The 23686-nt window shown below is 40.3% G+C and overlaps 1 protein-coding gene across 1 annotated transcript in view; it reads right to left on the bottom strand.

The window, feature by feature from the left end:
* LOC109927309 (ryanodine receptor 1-like) overlaps window positions 1–23686 on the bottom strand; it is a 380829-nt gene that overhangs the window by 73551 nt on the left and 283592 nt on the right. The window contains exons 75-80 of the mRNA XM_048618232.1: window positions 23495–23591; window positions 12110–12216; window positions 7170–7221; window positions 4298–4363; window positions 2928–3027; window positions 945–1024 (exon numbers count right to left, since the gene is read on the bottom strand). Of these exons, the coding sequence (XP_048474189.1) occupies window positions 945–1024; window positions 2928–3027; window positions 4298–4363; window positions 7170–7221; window positions 12110–12216; window positions 23495–23591 (502 nt within the window). The remainder of the gene's footprint in view (window positions 1–944; window positions 1025–2927; window positions 3028–4297; window positions 4364–7169; window positions 7222–12109; window positions 12217–23494; window positions 23592–23686) is intronic.

The following is a 23686-nucleotide window of genomic DNA, read 5'->3' as shown; positions in this document are numbered from 1 at the left end:
TTCAACATTTTTACGCTGATTACTTAGCCTTTATATAAAATTTCTGATTCAAGTCACTCTGCATTTCAGCCTTTGGGCAGCGACGCATTTCTTGAACAAAATACCATTATTAACAATTCAGTGAACAATCATATATGGTTACGGTTACTTTTTGTAATTTATCAATTCTATCAATTGTACAGCAGCAATTGGCAACTTTTTCTCATATCAATCACCTTCATACATATTTCTCTCATAACTGCAAAAATATAATGCATTATGATAATGCACAGATGACATTCAGTATAAAAACATTGAATAAGACAATATTAGTGCACTGAACTGCTGAATACCGTGTTCCAGCAATGGCAGCAATCTGCCCAGAATACTTACCAATGTGCACCAGCCCAAACACTCTTTGACCAATTCACCTGCCTTTGCTACTAGTCCTGGGCAATACTGCCCACACTCCTGTGTTAGGAGGATGAATAATATTCCAGCTACTGGAGAAGATCTACTCCAACCCAAGCCTGCCTTATTTAATGATTGCCTCAATTCACCAGCAGGTCACGTTCCTTCACCCCAATCATGCAATTAAACCCATAACACTGAGGAGTAACAGCTGAGGACCAATGGCAGAAAGACTGGCAGACGAAAATGCCATCTCACTGCAGACGTAATGTTCATTCACCTGGCTTATACCACCTATGGTGACAGTGTTTTAACCTGTGGCTGGACTTGCTAAGGCCTATGTGCAGCCACCTAACATCAGTGGGATTGTCAAGACCATTCAGATTGCAGCAATGGATAGTCCAAACAATAACTCTCACTGTCGCACATAGTCTACTGACTAAACAAAGTGAGCTGAAAGACTCCATCCAGCCATGGACAAGGCTACGTCCGCACTGTGTGACAATGCGGATGCTAAATAAATAAAATTAAATTGGTGTTTAGTATTTCTTTACCTGCTGAACCTCACAGTTACCACCATTCAGAATGGAAATACCAAGTTTCAGGGTTGAGGAAACCATTACGCCTGGCTCACCTGAAAAATGAGAAACAAGAAAAATATTGGCAAAACAGGCATCTGCTGAATTTTGAAGAATATCATTGAACTAAATCTAACAAGATTGCTGTCTTACAAGAGTAGTATAACCCTGTTTGAAGTTTTACTAACACACTATTTGTCTTTTTGTAAAGTTACCACTGAGTTAAATAATCAGTCAGAAGTCACACGACACCAGGTTACAGTCCAACAGGTTTATTTGAAATCACAAGCTTTTCGAGCACTGCTCCTTTGTCAGGTGAAGTGGAGGGAAGCACACAAACACAGAATATATAGGGGGAGAGATAACGGCAAGATAATTCCAGATACTCTTAATTACTTGGAATTACCTTACCATTATCTCTCCGCCTATATATTCTATGCCTGTATGCTTCCCTCCACTTCACCTGATGAAGCAGCAGTGCTCCGAAAGCTTGTGTTTCAAATAAACCTGTCAGACTATAAACTGGTGTCATGTGACTTCCTACTGTCCATCCAGTCCAACACCGGCAGCTCCACATCTTAAATAATTAGAGCAGTGCTTGCACTATCATACTATTTTGTTACTTGGATTTGCATGGAGTGAAAAAGAAACAACTTAACAGACACTGACTTAGAAATTGTTCAGTGCAGTCCCCTCCTAGTTTCTCAAAATGACAGTGAGCCTACTGTGATGGTAAGCATCTCACTTTCCATATTTGACAAAGGAAAATGGAGGAGGTGCATCCTTGATCTGCACTCTGAAACAGGTTAGATTCTTGTATATGCCCGCCCATAACGATTAAACTTTTGTGAGGCAGCTAACACCATAGTTTGCTGTCCTTCGAGAAACTCACACATATGATTTTCTGGAACAACAAAAACAGCTCAGCTATGTACCTCTGACTGTGAAACCGGGAAGAGGAAGAGTGCTTCTCCTGGCTCGACCTTAAAAGCAGCTGCTCAATCACTGCAACTCCTAGCTCACTGGGTCTGACTTCCTTCTACCTCTCATGAGGTAGAAATACAAAGACAGGATGAACAAGATGTAGTTTAAAGTTTGTACAGCATGTACTTCATGATACCAAAAAGCTCACTGCTAGGTTGGAGCGACAACGATACAAAGGAGATGGCACCTTATTCTGGGTCTTTGGCCACTGCTGCAGGGTAGATTAAAAAACCAAAGAAATTCAGATGCTAGAAATCAGAAACAAAAACAAAGATAGAAACTGCTGGCAACCCAGCCGGTTTAGCAGCATCCGCGTAGAGAAAGCAGAGTCAACATTTTGGGTCCAGTGACCCTTCCTCAGAACAGATTGCAGCCAGGAAAAGGGTGGTATATACGAAGATAGGGTGGGTGGATGGAATAAATGATAGGTTGAGACGGAGCTGAGAGACAGAGAGAACAACATGTGCAGACAAAGGAATGGGTATAGGTCAGCCTGGGAGAATCAATAACTGGTAATGGGACCATAGGCAGCTGACAATGCATTGGTTGTGGTAGCAGCCCTTGGGATGACAAGGCCTGGTGTTGGGGTAAAGATACGGGAAAAGGTGCTCAGGCGCTAAACTTGTTGAACTCGATAGAGTCCTGAAGGCTTCAGGAACCCAAAGCAACAAATGAGATGCTACTCTTCCGGCTTGTGCAGAGCTTTGCTGGAGCACTGCAGCAAGCCCGAGATAGGGATGCTGGTGAGGGAACACAGTTGTGTGTTGAAGTGGCAGGCAAAAGGAAGCTCAGGGTCATTTTTGTAGACAGAATGTTGGTGTTAAACAAAGTGGTTGTCCAGTCTGTGTTTCATGTCCCCAACGTAGAGGAGCAAGTACAGTAGACTACATTGAGTGAACTGGTACAGGTTAGAGGTTACATTAGTGAAACTGAAAAATTCATGTTTTTAAAATACACATATTTTAAAATCTGTACCTTTGCATGCACTGATCATTTGCAGAACCATCTCAGCAGCTCCCCGGCTGTGCAATCTGGATTGCTGGTACAGGAGTCTTTGCTTCTCCATCTCCTTTTCCTAAGGGGATTGTAGAATAGCATGAATTTTCTGAACTTAATATTCATTCTTTTGCAGTTGGTTCATCTGCTTGGTTGACAAAACAAGTCAATGATGCAACTCTATTACCCACAGCAAGCATGACTTAAAGTTTGTTACATTTCCTTGGAGGTTCTGAAATTTGGTTGCTACAGCCTCAGCAGAAGTCTGACACAAGTCCTACCCTTAAATGAGATTTGTTTTGACCTGTTGAAATTACAACAGAAGATGGTGAGGGCTGCTGGGGATATTTCTGAACTCTTACTGCTTATAAACCATATAAACTGTCGTTTTCCCAGCCACCATCAGTTCGGAGGAAGGGTCACCGGACCTGAAACGCCAACTCTGTCTTCTCCTTCACAGATTCTGCCAGACCTGCTGAGCTTTTCCAGCAACTTTGTTTTTGTTCTTATAGCTAGCTTGCTTGCTTTGCTTTATACACAATGACAGCTTGTAACTTGACACAGTGCAACTTGTACATAGTAAAATGTCCCAAGAAGCTTCACAGGAAAATGAAACAAACTATGACATCAAGCCACATGAGGTGGTATTAGGGCAGGTGACCAAAAATTTGGTGTGAGATAAGTTTTAAAGATTCTATATTAATAGACCAGAGTGTGTGTTAGAAAGACAGCGAAATTTAGGGAGGGAAGTCCAGTAGATGGCAAGGCCATCCAGATCAGAGATTCACAAGAGGACGGCATTTGAGGAGAACAAAGATCTTAGCAGGCTATAAGACAGGAGTAGGATTCAGAGATGAGGAAGGATTTGAAAACAAGAATCTGAATTTTAAAATCAATGCTTTGCTAGACTGGAGCCAACGTAGGATAGCTAACATGGGAATGATGAATGAACGTGACTTACCATATTCAGAAATAAGGTGAGAGAGAGAGATGCTTAATAAGCATTTTGCTATGGTTTTCAGAGAAGTACTTAAGAACACTGGAGGACTACAGAATATGGATGAGCTACTATTGGAGATAAATATTCAAAAGAAGGCTTTATGAAAGAAGTTAATGGAATTAGAAGTAGAAAAATCATCAGTTAATCGTGCGTCATAAGTAAAGGGATGGCCAGTATTACGCACACTAGTGATGCATGACATTTTATGCACCTACATGGCAGCCGCCTGGAATGTACAATTTTCAGTCAGAATTTATCCATTTGTCTGGTTACTTTCTTTGATGGGCAGGGGCTGAATTTTAGAACTTAACACTGTCTTAAAATTTTTTGTAGCTCATCACTGACTTACTTCAAAGGTTAGTTCTACAGCTTCTTCATCTTCTTCCTCACCACCTTCCTCTTTAAGATGACAACTCTGAAATAAAGAATAGGACTAGTAGTGAGTAACTTCTTAAATTTTACCATGAGAAGGAACAATAGGAATTGGGCTACAAAACTAACACAAAATATGCATGTTTGCTATAGTTCCATGTTTCACTTAAACCAATTCATATAGGTTCAAATCTTACGATCTACTGATAGGGTGAGAATCCCTATTTCCAACCCAGGTCGTACTAAAAGATGTCTGCTTACCTGTGAAGGAGATTTCTGGCTGAACTTTTGGCCAGGAGTTGCACAGTCCAGGCATCCATACAGGCAGCAATGGGATGGATCAATACTGAAACCTTTTGCAGTAGTAACTGCCGTATTACACAATTTCAAAATCCTAAAGACACTGACAGCTATTTACAGAAGGGTAGTTTGGAAGGTATGTAGGGTGCCAGGTGGCTGAAGGGATAGAATGTCAGTTGGCTGAGGGATTTTTTTCGCTGATGGGTGAAGGGGTAGGGTGCCAAATGGTGGAGTAGCAGCAGCATGACAGATGGTTGGAGGATTAAAGTTGGCAAGTGTTTGGTGTTCAGAGTAACTGATGTATAGATAGAATACCAGCTGAGTGAGGGGACAGGGTGCCAGGTGAGTAGGGGTAGGGTGGCAGGTAAGTGAGTCAAGACTTAGCACAAATAGTGTGTGAAGCAGGGATAAGTTGGAGAATTGAGGCCGTCAGGGTTGGTCTGGTCAGGATGAGGGGAGGGTTGTTGTAGAGATCGGAAGAGGGGTGGAACGCCAATTTGCAGGGGCATGGAGTCGCAAGTTTGAGAGTACGTGTGTCAGATTGGAGGGAAGGGGGCTTATTTTGGGTGCCAGTGGTGAGTTGGATGGTTCAGTTTTATAATTAGCCAGGAGCTTGCGCAGGTCTTAATTCTTCTAACTTTTCCTGGTCATCTATTCAAGTCAGTCAGGCAGTTGGAATTCTCTGAAGTCTCTGACTCTAATTCATGGGTTGGGGACATTTCCAGAATTTTCCACACATCAGGTAATTATTCAGGGGAAGTTTCAATTTCCAGGGCAATTTCCATAGAGTCAACCACCTTGGGACTTCTACATAGTCCTGACACATAACTCCTGTCTACGATTTCAGTATAACTATCTTCCCAATGGATGACCTGCGCCACGGTTTCATACCCGCAGTATGGAAGCACTTAGTTTCTTTTTGGAAGTTGCTACAGGAACTCAGCATTCTGATATGAATACAATGAACAATGAAATTACAAGTGAGGATGAGCGCATTAACTTAAATACTTTTCTTTGTACACCCACTCTTTAATTGTGACTTATGATTATGCAAAAACATCCTTGTGGCCATCATTTGTGTCAGAGCCTTGATGGTGCAAACAGCCATGCAAAAGCAGTCGAGGCCTATGCTATCCAGCAAAGGCACTGGATAATGATCTGGAGGGCTGACTGATCAATTTTTCTCATGACAATGTAGATTAATAATAGTTACTCGATCAGTGTTGTGGTTGAGATTTGCCAACATTGCAGATTTGGAATCAATCTTAAAACCTCCAGCTTTCCGTGCTTCAATGTGTACCTGAAGTCCTCTGCTCTTCGCCAAAATAGCATCACAGGATCTTTAATCTTCTAAACAAGCATATGTAGCCTTGCTTTAATAAAGAATAGCACCTTGGACATTCCCTCAGTACTGTACTGTATCAATCTTGAGCCAAGCTAGTTGGTGACTCAGAAAACGAAGACACCTCTTTTTCGGACAGAGTTTACTGACTACTCAGTCTTACAGCTTCTTCCACCCTCAGTGTTACAGATTTTATGTTTGCACAGCATGGCCTGAACTCTCAAGGCCTCCTGGGTCAGAGCAGAGACACCATGACTGCACCACATGAGCCCCTTTCCTCCATTTTATATTTTCTCTTTTTATATCCCGAAGTGCTCTTATGTATAACTGAACAAACTGTTACAGATGTTCACAATTAATGACAACTAATTATTACCATCTATTTCTCCTTAACTTTATATAAAGATATTCACAACTTAATGCGATTACCCAAAAATCAAAACACATGGATGCCAGAATAAACTTGTTTAAATCTCTTTGGACGAGGAGGATGAAGAGGCAGCAATGGCTAGATCTTCTGTACTTGTTATAGGAGGCACATTAAGGGAAATTCACACTTAAAGGAGAGCTAGCTTGTGTTTCTCCAACATCCTGGAACTTGTAAAGTAATCAATGCTAGATGGAGTTGATTATCTCACTGTAACTGTTATTATTACCACTGGAGCTGAACATCCCTGGCATCCACAACTTATTTGCATTTGAAAAAGGTCTCCAGGTTCCCCCAGTGCCCTGGCTGCACGTTGTGTTGCAGGATTGGGATAGGTGCAACTGGTGCACATTACAGGCATGAATAACTCCTCACAAATATGCTACTGACTGCGACCTTCAAAATTTCAGATGGAGTCAGTGATTAGAAGTTGCTTGGGACACGGGCTATAACTTTACTGAATGCAGAGCAGACACTGTAGGATTTCAGCCTGACTGAGTCATCAGGGAGTCACGAGCTTGAAATTTTAACTTCTAGATTCCCAAGGAATTTTTGTTTAGAGAAACAGTAGCAAAACAGAGTCTGATAAACTGCAACTGATTAAAAATGAAAATTGGCTACCTTTGGATTTTCAAATGTGAAAAGTAAATGATGTCAAGGTGTGTACAATGCAGCAGGTTTGTAAGTGCATTTCATGTTCAAAAAAAAAACACCATGCTATTATTGGTCTCCGTTGAAAGGACTGTAAATATCTATTAGAATAAATGACTTTGAACTGACCTTTGCCATGATATCAGCATATGACATGTAGAGATGGTCCATTTCTAGTTTGCTGTATAATTCAAAAAAAATTGTTTTTAACATACTGAAATCTGAAAGAAAATGCAATTGAAACCCGACATTCTAAAAGGCGTCATTTTATGAGTTAGCTCACTCATTGTCATGAATTTAAGTATACAGCGAAGGCTTATTTTTGTTATTTTGAAAACAGCACAAAATATATACTCCACCTTCACAATACTATCACTCCCATAAAACAATGTTTGTTGTTTGATTATACGGCTTTATTTCAGAATACAGCAAACCATACCAAATCACATTTAATTTTTAATGCACTTTCAATTTTTTTTTCATAATCTCTTGCTGCGCTGGAACTCCTTTTTTGCGATATTCCTTAAAAAGAGTATGCTTCCTTCCCAGGTGACAGAAAATTTAGTTAAGTAAACCAACTAATGGCTGGATTTTTTTGCAGAACTGCATGGGGTCCAGAGCTTTTAAAAATAGTGGATGGAACCCGGATGATCTGACCCAATTTCCAGATGATCCCAATTATCCCCGGAAGGGATAAGGGGGATCATGTAAAAAGCACAGGCATGAACAGGAGATGAATGGGCCACTTAGTGCACAGACAAGAAATCCGATTTGTGCTTTAGAAAGGCCTCAATCTACTATGCGTGTTCCATGACATTATGGTGGAAACATAAATGCCTATGAACAATGGGTAACATATGTAGAACTTTCAAGTTATACAATTATTTAAACGCCCTGCCCTTTCCTTTAAAAAAAAACTTATCTCAGCAAGAATGATAAAAATCTGCTCTATAAATTTCAATTGATATTTGTTGGCATACTCTAAACGCTATCATTGTAGCATTATTGCTACTTGACCACTTCCACAATCTGTCATTATTGGTGGGGTTGTGCAAATTCACAGCTTAATTAACAGCTCCAAGACATTATTGAAGAATTAGGTATTTTAGATGTGGGGTTATCAGTGCAACTGTGTTTTTCTACAAGACACATAAATGTTATGTGGATTTCTGCATCTACCATCCTTTCAGGCAGTAAGTTCCAGATTCCCACCACCCTCTGGGTGAAAATCTTTTCCTTACATCTCCTCTAAACATTGTCCCTTATTGGAAATTTGTGCATCGCACCCCTCACCCCCTTCCCGCCATGATGCCTGCCACCAAGGGTAGAAGTTCCTTCTCGGCCGATGTAAGTATACTCCTCATAACTTTATGCATCCCAATCATGTCCCCCTTCAGTTTGCTCTGTTCTAAGGAAAATACACAGAGTCTATCCAATCTCTTTTCACGACTAAAACTCTCCAGCCCAGGAAACATCCTGGTAAATCTCCTTTGCACCCTCTCTGATCCTATAATGTGGATCCCAGAACCTCATACAATACACTAGCTGTGGTCTAACCGACTACTTATACAGTTCCAGCATAACATCCCTGCTCTTAAACTCCATTACTCGGCTATTAAAGGCAAGTGTCCTCTCCACCTCTTAACTCCTTTATCCACCTGTTCCACTACCTTAAGAGACTGGTGGAGATGCACACCTAGGTCGCTCTGATCCTGGGTGCCTCCCAGGGTCCTACAGTTCATCATGTATTCCCTTGCCTTGTTTATCCTGCCCTAGTGTATCAACTCACATTTATCTGGATTGAATTCCATTTGCAACTTCAGCTAGGTGACCAGTCCATCTATATCTTGCTGTAATGCAAGGCTATCCTCATCACTATTTACCACCCCACCAATTTTCGTTTCCACAAATTTATTAATCAACCTTCATACATTCAAGCCTAAATCATTTACATATACGACAAAGAGCAATGGCTCTACCACTGATCCCTGGAATCCCACTGGGTACAGGTTTCAAGTCATAAAAACACCCCTCTATGATTACACTCTGCTTCCTGCCACCCAGCCAATTCTGGATTCAAGTATCCAAATTTCCTGAGATCCCCTGGCTCTTACTTTTGCTATACTCAATGCAACATTTTAGCAAAAGCTACAATTGAGTGGGATCTTATCAAAAGCTTTGCTGAAGTCCAAGTAGACTACATAAAAGACATTGTGCTCTTGCACATACCTGCTCACCTCTTTGGAAAATTCAATCAAGTTGGTCAGACATGACCTCCCCTTAACAAAACCCATGTTAACCAATCTTGATTAATCCCTGCCTCTCAAATGCAGATTAATCCTGCCTCTCAGAATTGCCTCTAATCCCTCAGAATTGTTTCCAATAATTTTCCCACCACTGAGGGATAGACTGATTGGCCTGTGGTTTCCTGGTTTATCCTTTCCTCCCTGCTTGAATAATGGTACCACATTGGCTGTCATCCAGTCGTCTGTCATCTTTCCTGTGGCCACAGAGGAATTGAAAATTATTGTCAACACTCTTGCTTTATGTGGACTGGTTGAAAATATTGAATTATAAGATATAATCTGACATGTAATAGTAACCATTTTCTGTTGCTAAATCATGGAAAAACTTCAACCTCACTATCGTATTAAGAGAATTTTAATATATCTGAGCATGTGAGCACTTTAAGAATTAAGGATCCTTAATAAGTTGTAATTTTTCAGTATAGTACAGAACTTTAATGAATTAGCTGGCTCTGCACTGTAGTTTTTGCTCTCCATCTCTCACTCTCTGAGAACTTCAAACAATTCCGAGTAGTCAGGGACCAGAATAAGGTAGATTTAAAAGGTCACAATGATTGATCACAATGATTACAAGCTGCTGCAATCACCATCACTCTGTGACAACACTCCATTCATCCTCTGATATCAATGAACTGGTCTCAACTGTTAAAAGTTGATACTTTGTCTATTTAGCCAATGCTTTAAGTCTGAACTGAGGCTTCTTAAACTATAATAAAATTACTTCTGAACAGTTAACTGCCAGTGTTCTTTAACTGTGGCTCATGAACCCAAAATCTCACAATACTATCGGGTAAGGGAGTTGTTTTTAAATTAGAAAAGATTGAATAGATTATTTTCTCTTCCTTTTAGAAAAGAGAAACTTAAGAGTAGATCTTGGAAAGACTGTGTCTTTATTTTTTGTGCTTTTCAATGCTATGAAGAAGAATGGTTTTAAACCCAGGGATTTACAAGGGTGGCTGCATGGTTTGAATGCAAGGAACTTGAAACCTATTGTGAACCTGTTTGGGTAGCTGTGGATTCTAGAAATATGCAGATGAACTGGAGCTGAAGGATTGTTTACAAGTGAAACTGATTGATAATTGGTTCCTAATTCACAATTAATGAGAACAGCCCTCTGCCTGCCAACAAAGTGATTGATTGTCAGGTAGCTGAATAGCTTAGACTATGAACAAGACAGAGAGAAGCCAGTCAGGCCAGAAGAGAAACCTATAGGTCTGTACTAAGCCACTTTCCTTCAGCAGATGCTGAAAGTTATGATTTTGAATTGGATAGATCAGAGACCTTTCATAAGTGAAACTGCCACCCTGCGCCTCTTGCAAACCAGTGGAAGCTTTCAGGAAAAGGAAGGTTAAGGAGAACCCTTCAGGTAGCAAAGACCAACCCAATAGATTTTATGGACAAAGACTATGGAATTGTTTTCTCACTGTCCATTTGTCTTTTTCCATGTTAATCTGAATTGTGTGTAAGGGGGAGTTTATAAGGGTTTAGAATTTTACTTTGTACAGTTTACCTAATTTAATTTAAATGTTTACCTATGGCTAGAATCTAATGGCCTGCAATAAGGAGTGATTCTTATTAAGTACAGGAATCTGGTTCTTGCTTTCTATCAACCTGAATCTGTGAAACAGGAATTAAGGGGATTTTGAGCAGTTCTTTTAAAAACTTTAACTTTTGTTACAACTCTAGGAATAGTGGGGCTTGATTTCCAGTGCACTACACCAACCAAAAAATGAATCTTTAAATTTAGCAATGGATTGGACAAGATAGATGTGGAGAGATTGTTTCCACCTGAAAAAGAATCCAAAGTTCTGACCAGAAATATATGATGCAGAACAGGAATACCTTCAAACAGAAATATAGAAAAATTCCTTTACTCAGGAAATGGTTCAGACAAATAGATGAGTTCAGAGAAAAATAGACTAGTATATGAGAGCAAAGGAAATAGAAAGGTATTCTGAAAGGTTTACATTCAGTAGATGGAATGACAAGAAACTTATACGGAGTGATAACCCTCGGTATAGATTATTTGATTTGAATGACCTGTTTCTATGCTGCATTTTTATGTAATTCAATATTGATAAAGTATAATGTTTCTCATATCAAAAAAATCTGAGAATCTTCTGTACATCACCAACCTGCAAATCTAACTTTTGCATTCAAGATATTTTACCAACCTATTCAGAGATGTTAGTTTACACCTCTGGAGCAGGTGGGACTTGTACCCGGGTCTCCTAGCTCAGAAGTAGGAAACTACAGCTGTGTCACGTGAGCTCCTAAATTTTTGCATTTAAAACTATGCCAATTATTTCTGGGGTTACTACATTATCACAATGGTGATGGCGGTGTTTAAAAATGGACTCTGATTTCAAAAATGCTGCAAAAGCTCCAGATCAGTTAGAGGCCAAATAAATCTCCTGAAATACTGGCCCAATATTATGTCTTAATACAAGTCCTGAATGCATCATTACGAGATTATGATATCCCTCCCCAAAAGTTCTCCCGTTTGTTTTGAGGGAGGCTGCAATTTTAAAGGCATAGCTTTGTTGTGGACCCACCTCCTAGAATGAGATAGTGATCAGATGTTTACCCATACAGGACTCTTAAATAAGGCAGTGTTTTCCCTTTTTTAGTCTTTCAACTTTGAAGTGAGAAGGCAGAGTATTAATTCATCCTCATTCATAAACATCCTCAACGCAACATTTTAACAAAAGCTGCAATTAAGTTTTAGTGCTAAATTGCACACAGTATTGTGTAAATCCCTACCTTTTCTCAGTCAGAGCAGTACGGCTAAAGTGTAAAATCAACTGATGGAGTGGATCAGGTTTTGTCTCTTCTGTTTCTTCTTCCTCCTCTTCCTCTTCAGCTGATTTCTATTCATACATCAACCACAATGAACAGTGTAACTTTAATAAAGACCTGAACAAACTTTACTGGGCTCCAATGTGTTGCTACATGCACATTTATGTTTGCAACACTGTGCAAAGCAATCTTGCATTAAAACCCCACGGTTTAGAATACTTTTCAACACTTGTTTCATCAGTGTTTGAAGAACTTAATTTTTTTAAAATGTCTATTTACTAACACAACTTCCATGTTAAATCTCACACAAATCACAAACATTTGCACAAGTAACAAACACTTGATTTCTTTCTGTATAGGCCAACACATATCTTGCATTAGTGATTCTGTGCACATGCACCATGGTTAATGCATTATTTGTTTCATTTCTTTATTAGTTTTAACAGTGTGAGACTCACATTGGAAAGCAACACCTTGCAGGGGATTTTATGAAACCTCCCCCAAGCACTTTGACTACTTAAAAACAAAATCAAGTCCCTCATTTTGAGCCTCTTTCATGTCACTGGTGTTCCACTCCTCTTCAGTGAAGCCTCACCTGTTGTATTTCTGGATCCTTTTCTGACAAAATTATTTCCTTGGACAATATACAACAGGTAGGTTCACTTTTAATTATTTCAAAGATAAGATAAAACCTTCATTGATGAGCTGTCCCTGTTCCAGACCTATGTTATTTCATAAAGTCAAATGGGAAAAAGCAATGCCTGTTGGTATCCTAAAATATTGCCTGTTGATAAATAGTGAATAAGGTCGGGATTTGGTAGACCATTCTGAGTGGATCTCTGATAATCATACAGACAATGGGATAGATTGTTATTTTCACCACCAGGATGGAAATCAGCAAATCAACCATCACAGAGTCCATCTAATTTACAGTCCGCTGAAATTGTCAGAATGAAAAATCAGGTAGAATCTGCTATGGGTAAGCGATGCAATTCTAAGGTTACCAACCATGTGGGGAAGTGGAAAATTCACCTCACTCATTTTGAGGTCAGGTGTGTATAAATTGGGAGGTATGTTTAACATTCAACAGGTCAAGAAAATGGCATCTCAGCTTAAAGCCTCATTCAATCTACAACTTCTAGGTATGAGTATTTTTCAGCTGTTGCAGGATTTTTTTTGTCAGTAGCAATAACATAGGATTATTGCAAGTAATAAGTGGACCTTTTCTTCAATTTTCCCTAATTTCTGTCATCATTGAAGGTTGTTAAAAGCAGATGTGATTCTTGGATTTACTTAGAGTAATAGAACATAGAACATTACAGCGCAGTACAAGCCCTTCGGCCCTCGATGTTGCGCCGACCTGTGAAACCAATCTGAAGCCCATCTAACCTAAACTACTCCATTATCATCCATATGTTTATCCAATGACCATTTAAATGCCCTTAAAGTTGGCGAGTCTACTACTTTTGCAGGCAGGGCATTCCACGCCCTTACTACTCTCTGAGTAAAGAACCTACCTCTGACATCTGTCCTATATCTATCACCTCTCAATTTAAAGCTATGTCCCCTCGTGCTAGCCACCATCATCCGAGGAAAAAGGCTTCCGCTGTCCACCCTATCTAATCCTCTGATCATCTTGTATGTCTCTATTAAGTCACCTCTTAACCTTCTTCTCTCTAACGAAAACAGCCTCAAGTCCCTCAGCCTTTCCTCATAAGACCTTCCCTCCATACCAGGCAACATCTTGGTAAATCTCCTCTGCACCCTTTCCAATGCTTCCATATCCTTCCTATAATGCGGTGACCAGAACTATACGCAATACTCCAAGTGCAGCCGCACCAGAGTTTTGTACAGCTGCAACATGACCTCATGGCTCCGAAACTCAATCCCTCTACCAATAAAACCTAACACACCGAACGCCTTCTTAACAACCCTATCAACCTGGGTGGCAACTTTCAGGGATCTATGCACATGTACACCGAGATTTCTCTGCTCATCCACACTACCAAGAATCTTACCATTAGCCCAGTACTCTGTATTCCTGTTACTCCTTCCAAAGTGAATCACCTCACACTTTTCCGCATTAAACTCCATTTGCCACCTCTCAGCCCAGCTCTGCAGCTTATCTATGTCCCTCTGTAACCTGCAACATCCTTCCGCACTATCCACAACTCCACCGACTTTGGTGTCATCCGCAAATTTACTAACCCATCCTTCTACGCCCTCATCCAGGTCATTTATAAAAATGACAAACAGCAGTGGCCCCAAAACAGATCCTTGAGGTACACCACTAGTAACTGAACTCCAGGATGAACATTTCCCATCAACCACCACCCTCTGTCTTCTTACAGCCAGCAAATTTCTGATCCAAACCACTAAATCACCCTCAATCCCATGCCTCCGTACTTTCTGCAATAGCCTACCATGGGGAACCTTATTAAATGCTTTACTGAAATCCATATACACCACATCAACCGCTTTACCCTCATCCACCTGTTTGGTCACCTTCTCAAAGAACTCAATAAGGTTTGTGAGGCACGACCTACCCTTCACAAAACCGTGTTGACTATCCCTAATCAGATTATTCCTTTCTAGATGATTATAAATCCTATCTCTTATAATCCTTTCCAACACTTTACCCACAACCGAAGTAAGGCTCACTGGTCTATAATTACCAGGGTTGTCTCTACTCCCCTTCTTGAACAAGGGGACAACATTTGCTAGTCTGTCGTCTTCTGGCACTATTCCTGTAGACAATGACGACATAAAGATCAAAGCCAAAGGCTCTGCAATCTCCTCTCTAGCTTCCCAGAGAATCCTAGGATAAATCCCATCCGGCCCAGGGGACGTCTCTATTTTCACACCTTCCAGAATTGCTAACACCTCCTCCTTATGAACCTCAATCCCGTCTAGTCTAATAGCCTGTATCTCAGTATTCTCCTCAACAACATTGTCTTTTTCCTGTGTGAAAACTGACGAAAAATATGCATTTAGCGCCTCTCCTATCTCTTCAGACTCCATGCACAACTTCCCACTACTGTCCTTGACTGGCCTTAATCTTACTCTAGTCATTCTTTTATTCCTGACATACCTAGAGAAAGCTTTAGGGTTTTTCTTGATCCTACCTGCTAAAGACTTCTCATGTCCCCTCCTGGCTCTTCTTAGCTCTCTCTTTAGGTCCTTCCTGGCTAACTTGTAACTCTCAAGTGCCCGAACTGAGCCTTCACGCCTCATCTCTACATAAGCCTCCTTCTCCCTCTTGACAAGAGATTCAACTTCTTTAGTAAACCACGGTTCCCTCGCTCGACCACTTCCTCCCTGCCTGACAGGTACATACTTCTCAAAGACACGCAGTAGCTGTTCCTTGATCAAGCTCCACATTTCAGTTGTGCCCAGCCCCTGCAGTTTCCTTCTCCATCCTATGCATCCTAAATCTTGCCTAATCGCCTCATAATTGCCTTTCCCCCAGCTATAACTCTTGCCCTGCGGGATATACCTATCCCTTTCCATCGCTAAAGTAAACATAACTGAATTGTGGTCACTATCACCAAAGTGCTCACCTACCTCCAAATCTAACACCTGGCCTGGTTCATTACCCAGTACCAAATCCAATGTGGCCTCGCCTCTTGTTGGCCTATCTACATACTGTGTCAGGAAACCCTCCTGCACACATTGGACAAAAACTGACTCATCTAAAGTACTCGAACTATAGCGTTTCCAGTCAATATTTGGAAAGTTAAAGTCCCCCATAACAACTACCCTGTTACTTTCGCTCCTATCCAGAATCATCTTTGCAATCTTTTCCTCTACATCTCTGGAACTTTTTGGAGGCCTATAGAAAACTCCCAACAGGGTGACCTCTCCTTTCCTGGTTCTAACCTCAGCCCATACTACCTCAGTAGACGAGTCCTCATCAAATGTCCTTTCTGCTACCGTAATACTGTCCTTGACTAACAATGCCACACCTCCCCCTCTTTTACCACCTTCCCTGATCTTAGTGAAACATCTAAACCCCGGAACCTGCAACAACCATTCCTGTCCCTGCTCTATCCATGCCTCCAAAATGGCCACAACATCGAAGTCCCAGGTACCAACCCATGCTGCAAGTTCACCCACCTTATTCCGGATGCTCCTAGTATTGAAGTAGACACACTTCAAACCACCTTCCTGCCTGCCGGTACACTTCTGCGACCTTGAAACCTTATTCATGACCTCACTACTATCAACCTCCTGTACACTGGAGCTACAATTCAGGTTCCCATCCCCCTGCTGAATTAGTTTAAACCCTCCCGAAGAGCATTAGCAAATTTCCCCCCCAGGATATTGGTACCCCTCTGGTTCAGGTGTAGACCATCCCGTTTGTAGAGGTCCCACCTACCCCAGAATGAGCCCCAATTATCCAGGTATCTGAATCCCTCCCTCCTGCACCATCGCTGTAGCCACGTGTTCAACTGCTCTCTCTCCCTATTCCTTGCCTCGCTAGCATGTGGCACGGGTAACAAACCAGAGATAACAACTCTGTTTGTTCTAGCTCTAAGCTTCCACCCTAGCTCCTTGAATTATTGCTAAGCCTTCATAAATTACTTGTCAGACTTCACTGGACTTCTGTGCACCACACTTTAGGAAGTTTTCAATTGTTGCTCAGTTGCAGGAGAGACTTACTAAAACAGCACCAAGGATGGAAGACTTCTGTTATGATGAGAGACTAGAGAAGTAGAGATTGTTCTCCTCAGGGCTGGAAAGTTAGAAGGAGATTTGACAGAGATGTTCAACTCTGGAACAGGCTTAACAGAGTACATAAGGAGATTTTTTTTGGTTTTGCCTGATGGCAGAAGGCTTAGTAGCAGGGTAGACAGATTTAAAATAAGTTGCAAAAGAATAGAGCTAATGTGAGGAAACACATTATTGATCTGTTGTCATTCTCTGAAATTCCCATTTAACATTATGCCTTTTCTTACAGAAAATTCAGCTTTTGACTTTACAATGCATACTTCATTCTAAAATAATCTTCATGCACAAAAATGAACTTGCTACAAATGTATGATCTACATTAACACTTCTGTATGTATTTCCCAGAGCTAGTTATATTTATTTTGGCTTATCTTATTGATGCTTAGCCATACTTCATATCTTAGTCTACTTGGATTACGTTGGTTCAGTGCCTTTCTTTTGACACAAACCACCTTGTAGGAGAACAACTCAATATTCTTTATCTGCATTAGTATCACTGTTGATAGACAGCAAGACAATAGTACAAAAACACCTCATTGCAGACTCTCTGGTGTACAAGAAAAACAACTATAAGGTAGCCTGAATAATCAAATTGGCTACAAAAGCATCAAACAGATTATTATTTCTCTTATCAGTTTTACGATGAGAAGACAAACAATGAAAATTAGAGCAATGATGAATTAATTTAATTACAACAGAGTCTGACTGCACTGAAGCGAACTGAGAACATATACTAGGTCAACACCAGCACACAGATTGTGCACTCAAGCTTGTTTGTGCAGAGCTCCAGGCAATGTAATAATGAAGCAGTACTTGTTCGGTTATGTAACACAATTTGCATTGCTTCAAATGGATTGTTGCATGTTGGAATAAAATTCTAGGACGTTGAATTAGCAGAGAATTTCTACAATTATTAGTTACTTTGCATCTACACAAAGATAAATCTCAACATTGTGTCTAATATTTAGGAAAGGTATCAAAACATTCTGATCATGTACTGTACTATATCAACACCTGATCTTGTGTTGGCATTGCCAAGTTATTACCCTCATTTATATTAAACTATGATATTAAAGATGTGAATCAGGAAGTAAATATGAAATAAGATTAATGGAAGACATGTAAGTAAGAAAGAAAGTGCAAAAAAGAGATAGAGGAACATTAATGCTTATGGTTAAACTTTATGACAGATATTAGGATTTGAGGTTTGAAGTCAGTGGTGCTTCCAAGGTTCAGTAACAGGCATATTTCCTTTTTAAAAAAAAAATGACTTGGATATTAGAATATAAAGTTTCAAAATTTACTAGCTATACCAAACCTTGAGGTGTGGAAAACAATGAGAATGATAATGTTTGCAAGTGAACATTGTTAGGCTAATAGAATGGCTAGACAAGTGACAGATGGAAATTAATGTAGAAAAGTTTCACATTTGGTATTTTGGCAGAAGGGATAGAAAAAAAAAAGTATATTTCCTGTCACAATTCCTAAGAGTATGCCAGGAAAGAAGGAATTGGAGGTTTGAGTGTAAGAGTTTTGAAGTTAACATGATATACTGAGAGAGCAGTTACCTAAATGTGTGGGATCTTGAGATTCATAAATAGAGGTACTGAGTACAAAGGCAAGGAAGTTATACTGAATAAGTATAAAGCTGAGTGGGGTACAACTAGAGTACTGTGTACATTTCTGTTCAGCATTTGCTGGATATGAAGCTCCATGAAAGGGTGGAGTGGAAAGTTACCACAATACTTTAAGGATAAGCAATTTCGGTTAGAAGGTTGGGTTGGAGTTGCTGGGAGTGATCTCCGTGGAGCATATGGAGGATATGGGGAGATTTGATAGAGATATATATGACAGGCTTAGATAAGATGGACATAGCTGGGCCCTTAATTTGATGGTGCAATGACTGGGGGACACAGATTTAAAGTTTGGATAAGAGATATAAGGAGGAACGTGAAGGATTTATGCACTAAGTAGTAATGACCTGGAACTCATTGTCTTGTAGTATGTTGGAAGCAAAGATGAGCAATGATTTAATGGCAATCGGATAAACACGTGAAGGAAATAAAATTGCAGGGCTATGGGCGAGGTGTGCAGAATTGAGACTGTTTAGAATGTGCTCAAGAGATAACATGGACTCGATCGGTCAAATGGTCTCCTTCTATGTCATAGACACTTTATGGGTTGCATTTAATGGAGGTTATTGGTCGTGGGTTATTCTGGGGGGACTTGCCTGCTGGCTGGCTGTATCGGATACCAATTACCAACGAATTGAGGCCATAGTTCTATTGAACAGCAGTGCCTTCAGGATGGCAGTAGCTGTCCTTGGTACTACACTAACCCAAAGCCTGGGATCATTACTGATTCCAGGCCAGAGGCGAATGGTGGTGAGATGGAAACTGCAGGGGAAGTGTGGAAAGGAGGTGGTGGTAGCAGCAAGGGCAGGATGATTGTTCTCAGTCCAAGGTTTGGCTGGATGGTTGGGGGTTGGTGGGGAGGGGGGGGGAGGAGGAGGGAGTGGATCTCTACCTGCCACCCTCCCACCTGATTAAACATCCCCACAACCAAACCTATCACAAGAGACAGCATTAAATTCTGTCCATTATCAAATCACACCTCTAGTTAACAGATGACTCTTTCAAATTTATGCCTACTACATAATAGCAATGAGATGCCATTATTTTGCGATATGATTCAAGTAAAGATAAGCCAAATTAACAAGAAACCTACCTATTTTGTTTGCTTCTGGAAGTCAGGGAAATTTAGCAGCACAGTAAGTGGTGTCTCTACCTCTGGCCCAGAGCCTCCATGTTCAACTTATAACTCAGTACTTCATGGCCACGGAAGGTGGGTCATAACATGGCCAAACAGGTTTACTATCAATTTGCAAATCCTCCTGATTTGGCAGGTCGTAAAAGTGAGAGAAATTCCTGGTAATCCAGAACTAAATGGTAGCAGCAGCATAACAGCTTTGCCATGTTAACAGTCTGAATACTCCACCTATTGATACTTCCCATCCTGGTATTGCTGAGATGAAACAACACTTACTGGTATGGTATCATATGTTGTCTCCTCTGCTAAGTGTTCAAAGTTGTAAGGTGGAAGATGGTATAATTTAGCATAATTTAGATGGTATAATTCAATACACCAGCAGTTGCGTATATATAATTTTTGAAGGCCTTAATTGTTCATTTGTTTGAACTTCGAACATTACAAAGGCATCATACAGATAAATGCTGTTACAGTTGATTTCAACCTGTGCTCCAAACCAACTGTTTGATTCTGGGTTTATTAGCAACTACAATCAATACTGCTGATGATTGTTATCAAGCAGGTGACCAGGGCTAGTCAAGTTCATTTGGAATAACAGAAAGTTGAAGGTCTGGAGGAGTAAAGAAAGAGGCTTTCTCATACCAACTTCTCAGACACAGAGAAAAAAGGAACTAGCCAAAAATATGGAAAATGAAGCCCCATTTCCCTATGAGTAAAGAAATGGTACTTCTTTGTCAAAGGTTTTGTGTTGGCATAAGGCTGTTCACATACACTAATGCTGAAGTTATAGTGCAAGTAAAATGGAAATGATAGAAAATAGTCGACTAATGGCAGTAGCACAAAGCAGGCTCACACTGAATTGACAGCCAACTTCTTTTTCCATTAACTTTGAAAGTTTCACGAAAATCTTAATTTCTAGCCAGGGGCGGACAGTGGCTCAGTGGTTAGCACTGCCGCCTCACAGCACCCGGGTTCAATTCCACACTTGAGTGACTGTCTGTGTGGAATTTGCACATTTTCCCTGTGTCTGTGTGGGTTTCCTCTAGGTGCTCCGGTTTCCTCCCACAGTCTAAAGATGCACAGACTAGGTGGATTGGCCATGCTAAATTGCCCATAGATTTCAGGATTAGGTGGGTTATAGAGGAATGGGTCTGGGTGGGATGCTCCGAGGGTCAGTGTGGAATTGTTGGGCTGAAGGGCCTATTTCCACACCGTAGGGATTCTATGATCTAAAAGTGACAACAATCCTGTGAACTTCAGAGAGAACACCAGCTGTGGATTCATTACAAGCCTGCTTTGTTTCTGCTAAACTCCATTTTCACTCCTTTTGACTCGGATTCGGGTGTAAAGTGGTGTTAGTCTTTCTCCTCAAAAATGTCCAAAGTCACTAGTGTCCAGTTGAGTTTCAGGCTACCCTTTACAGAATAAATGGCTTGTCATTGTGATGTGAAACCAACAGTACAGCTGCAGTTTAACTAAACACTTAAAGGTTCTATCTCACTGAAATTCATATAAAAAAAATCTGTACTTGAACTAATTTCTAAGTCACATCTACATTTCCACAAAATATGGCTTGCAGGAACTTATAACTGATATAGCAGTTTCAAATGTGTCAGCTAAGCACCATGCCTTCTGTGGAGATAACTGGAAATCCAACATTCAGTTGGAAATTAAACATTGCTTTTAGTACAAAAAGTATTTCAGAGACAGCAGGGAAGTGATTTGATATAGGACTATGGAAAGTGCAGTATACTTTCAAGGAACAAATGACATTGGGTTCATTGATTCCAAAACCTCCCCACAGTATGGGCTTCATAAACATGAGTAAGGAAGAAGGATAGAAGAGGCATGTGCAGAATGTAAATCCTCCTTCTGGGTTGTAAATACTACATATTACTGCAAAATAATGTTTTGTTGGCTTGAAAAAGTCTTAGTTTGATAAGAGCATATATGGAGCCCACCTCTGGAGCCAAATAGAATCCTGTGGCAGACCTGTGGCACTACCTCTGAGCCAGAAGCTCCTGTGCAAGTCCCATTCCAGGGTTTGATAGTTAAGAAATGTGTGTTCATAACACAGCCAAGCAGGTCAAGGTGTAAATGCTTCCAACATATGTTAATAGCAGGTTGTGAGAAGAGGAGAGACTTCTAGCCAGGCATCTGTGGAAGGCAGCTGCAATACACTGCAGTACTTTGCCAGGCATTACCATGGACTAACATAGAAATTCAGGGTCTCTAATGCCCGTTCAGGGTATGACACCTGGAAAGTGAGAGTTTCTTGAGGCATTTGGAAGACTTTCCAGTGGCTGGTGTACTGATCAAGGGTTCCAAAGGTACACTCTGGATTGTACTGGTGGTGTTATTCATCAAAAATACCGAGGACATAAACCAACAACATGGAATTCATAAGTGGGATATGACACTGAAAGTAGTCTAATATTTTGGTTTACATAATGTGACAAATGGATTATGACGCAAAATGGTATTACAATAAAGTGGACTAATTATTAGGAGTTGATTCTCTGGGACATTGTTTGTGAACAATATGATTTGTATGTGTCTCTCTTTTTGTCTTGTTGCTCTTTGTCTGCTATTTTGCAAGGGACAAGCAACTCTGGTTAAGAAGAGCAGACGTGAAGAGCCCAGGACCTTAACATATGGTCTTGCTTATAAAAGGGGGAAGAGCTGGCTCACGTAAATCAGAGGTGCTGAACAAATCAAGTATGCAGCATGATGTGAAGTCTGACATTTTGGAGGAAAGAGTAAGGATTTGCATCACGTAAGGCAGGGTGCACATACTGGTATGCATAACTACAGGGCAGCACATAGAAAACCCCTCTTAAAGCTAGTTGTTTATCTTCAAAATATTGTTCTCAGTGTCAATCCAGGAATTTGAGACTCAGGACTTGGCCATATGTGTCAAAATATTATTGGACAGCAAACGCACCAAAAATAATCAGAAATTTAGATAGCTACATTCAGAAGAGTTTAAAAAAAACTGAAAAGAAATAAAAATGGTCACCTTGCAGAATTAATTTTGAGATGATTCAATGATTATCCTTTGGTCCATACAAGGTAATGTGGTTAGCATGAACCATTTAGCAAAGCCGAAGACAATACATAACTACAAAATTATGCAGTCTTTTAGGCACAAAATGCTTAATTGTGCAGATACAAAAGCTACATAATGCTCCAAAATGTTATTATTATCTAAGGAGAAATGAACATGTCTTTTGTAAATTAAAGATAACTTTGTTTAGGACGAATTAGGTCTACATTTAGAATCATAGAATGTGGAGCATATGCAGATTGAAAGACACCAATTGATTTACTGTGTACCAATTACTGACTTGTGTAAATAAATATTCTTTGCAATTTATCCAAATCATTAGCCAAAGCATTGCTTCTATCCAGCTTGAATCAATCCATCATATTCAGTTTACACTAATTCGTTGATCTCTTTTGGTATTAACCCAGATTCACTGGATCTGGTGTATATCGTTCTAGTTCTGGTGTAACAGGTCTTTCAGATGTCATATAGACTCTGCTGGCAGAACACCAAGCATGAAAAGAAAAGCCAAGGAGATAAAATAATTACTTATGGGCTTTGCTGTGAAAGAATTCCCAGCTGAAATGCAGTCTTTATCAAAGCTCTTTCATATGAAAAACTTCATTCCATGGACTCAGCTATTTCCAGTTTCCAGTCATGCAACACAAGATTGACAGGAGACATGGCATAACTGTGCCACAGACTTGACGCAAAAATACAAGCGATAGCATATGGTACAGAAACAGGGTTGTACGTACTGGTACAGCACGGCTGCATGCCCGCTCACAGAAACCAGTACTTACAGCCAGATCATCTATTAGTTTATCTTCAAACGAATGCTCCTCGGTGTCAATCCAGGTATTTCTGTAACTTTCGATGAAGAGGTTAGATGCGCGGTGCCTGAGGAAGGACAAGAGTGAAAATAGGAAGGGTTGGGAATAAAGACATGATTTTATTCGTTACACTATCTTATCACACAACTGTTAGAGATGCAC

This window comes from Rhincodon typus, chromosome 39 (assembly GCF_021869965.1).
Source record: "Rhincodon typus isolate 14 chromosome 39, sRhiTyp1.1, whole genome shotgun sequence".
NCBI lineage: Eukaryota > Metazoa > Chordata > Chondrichthyes > Orectolobiformes > Rhincodontidae > Rhincodon > Rhincodon typus.
This window is presented reverse-complemented; position numbering and strand designations above follow the sequence as displayed.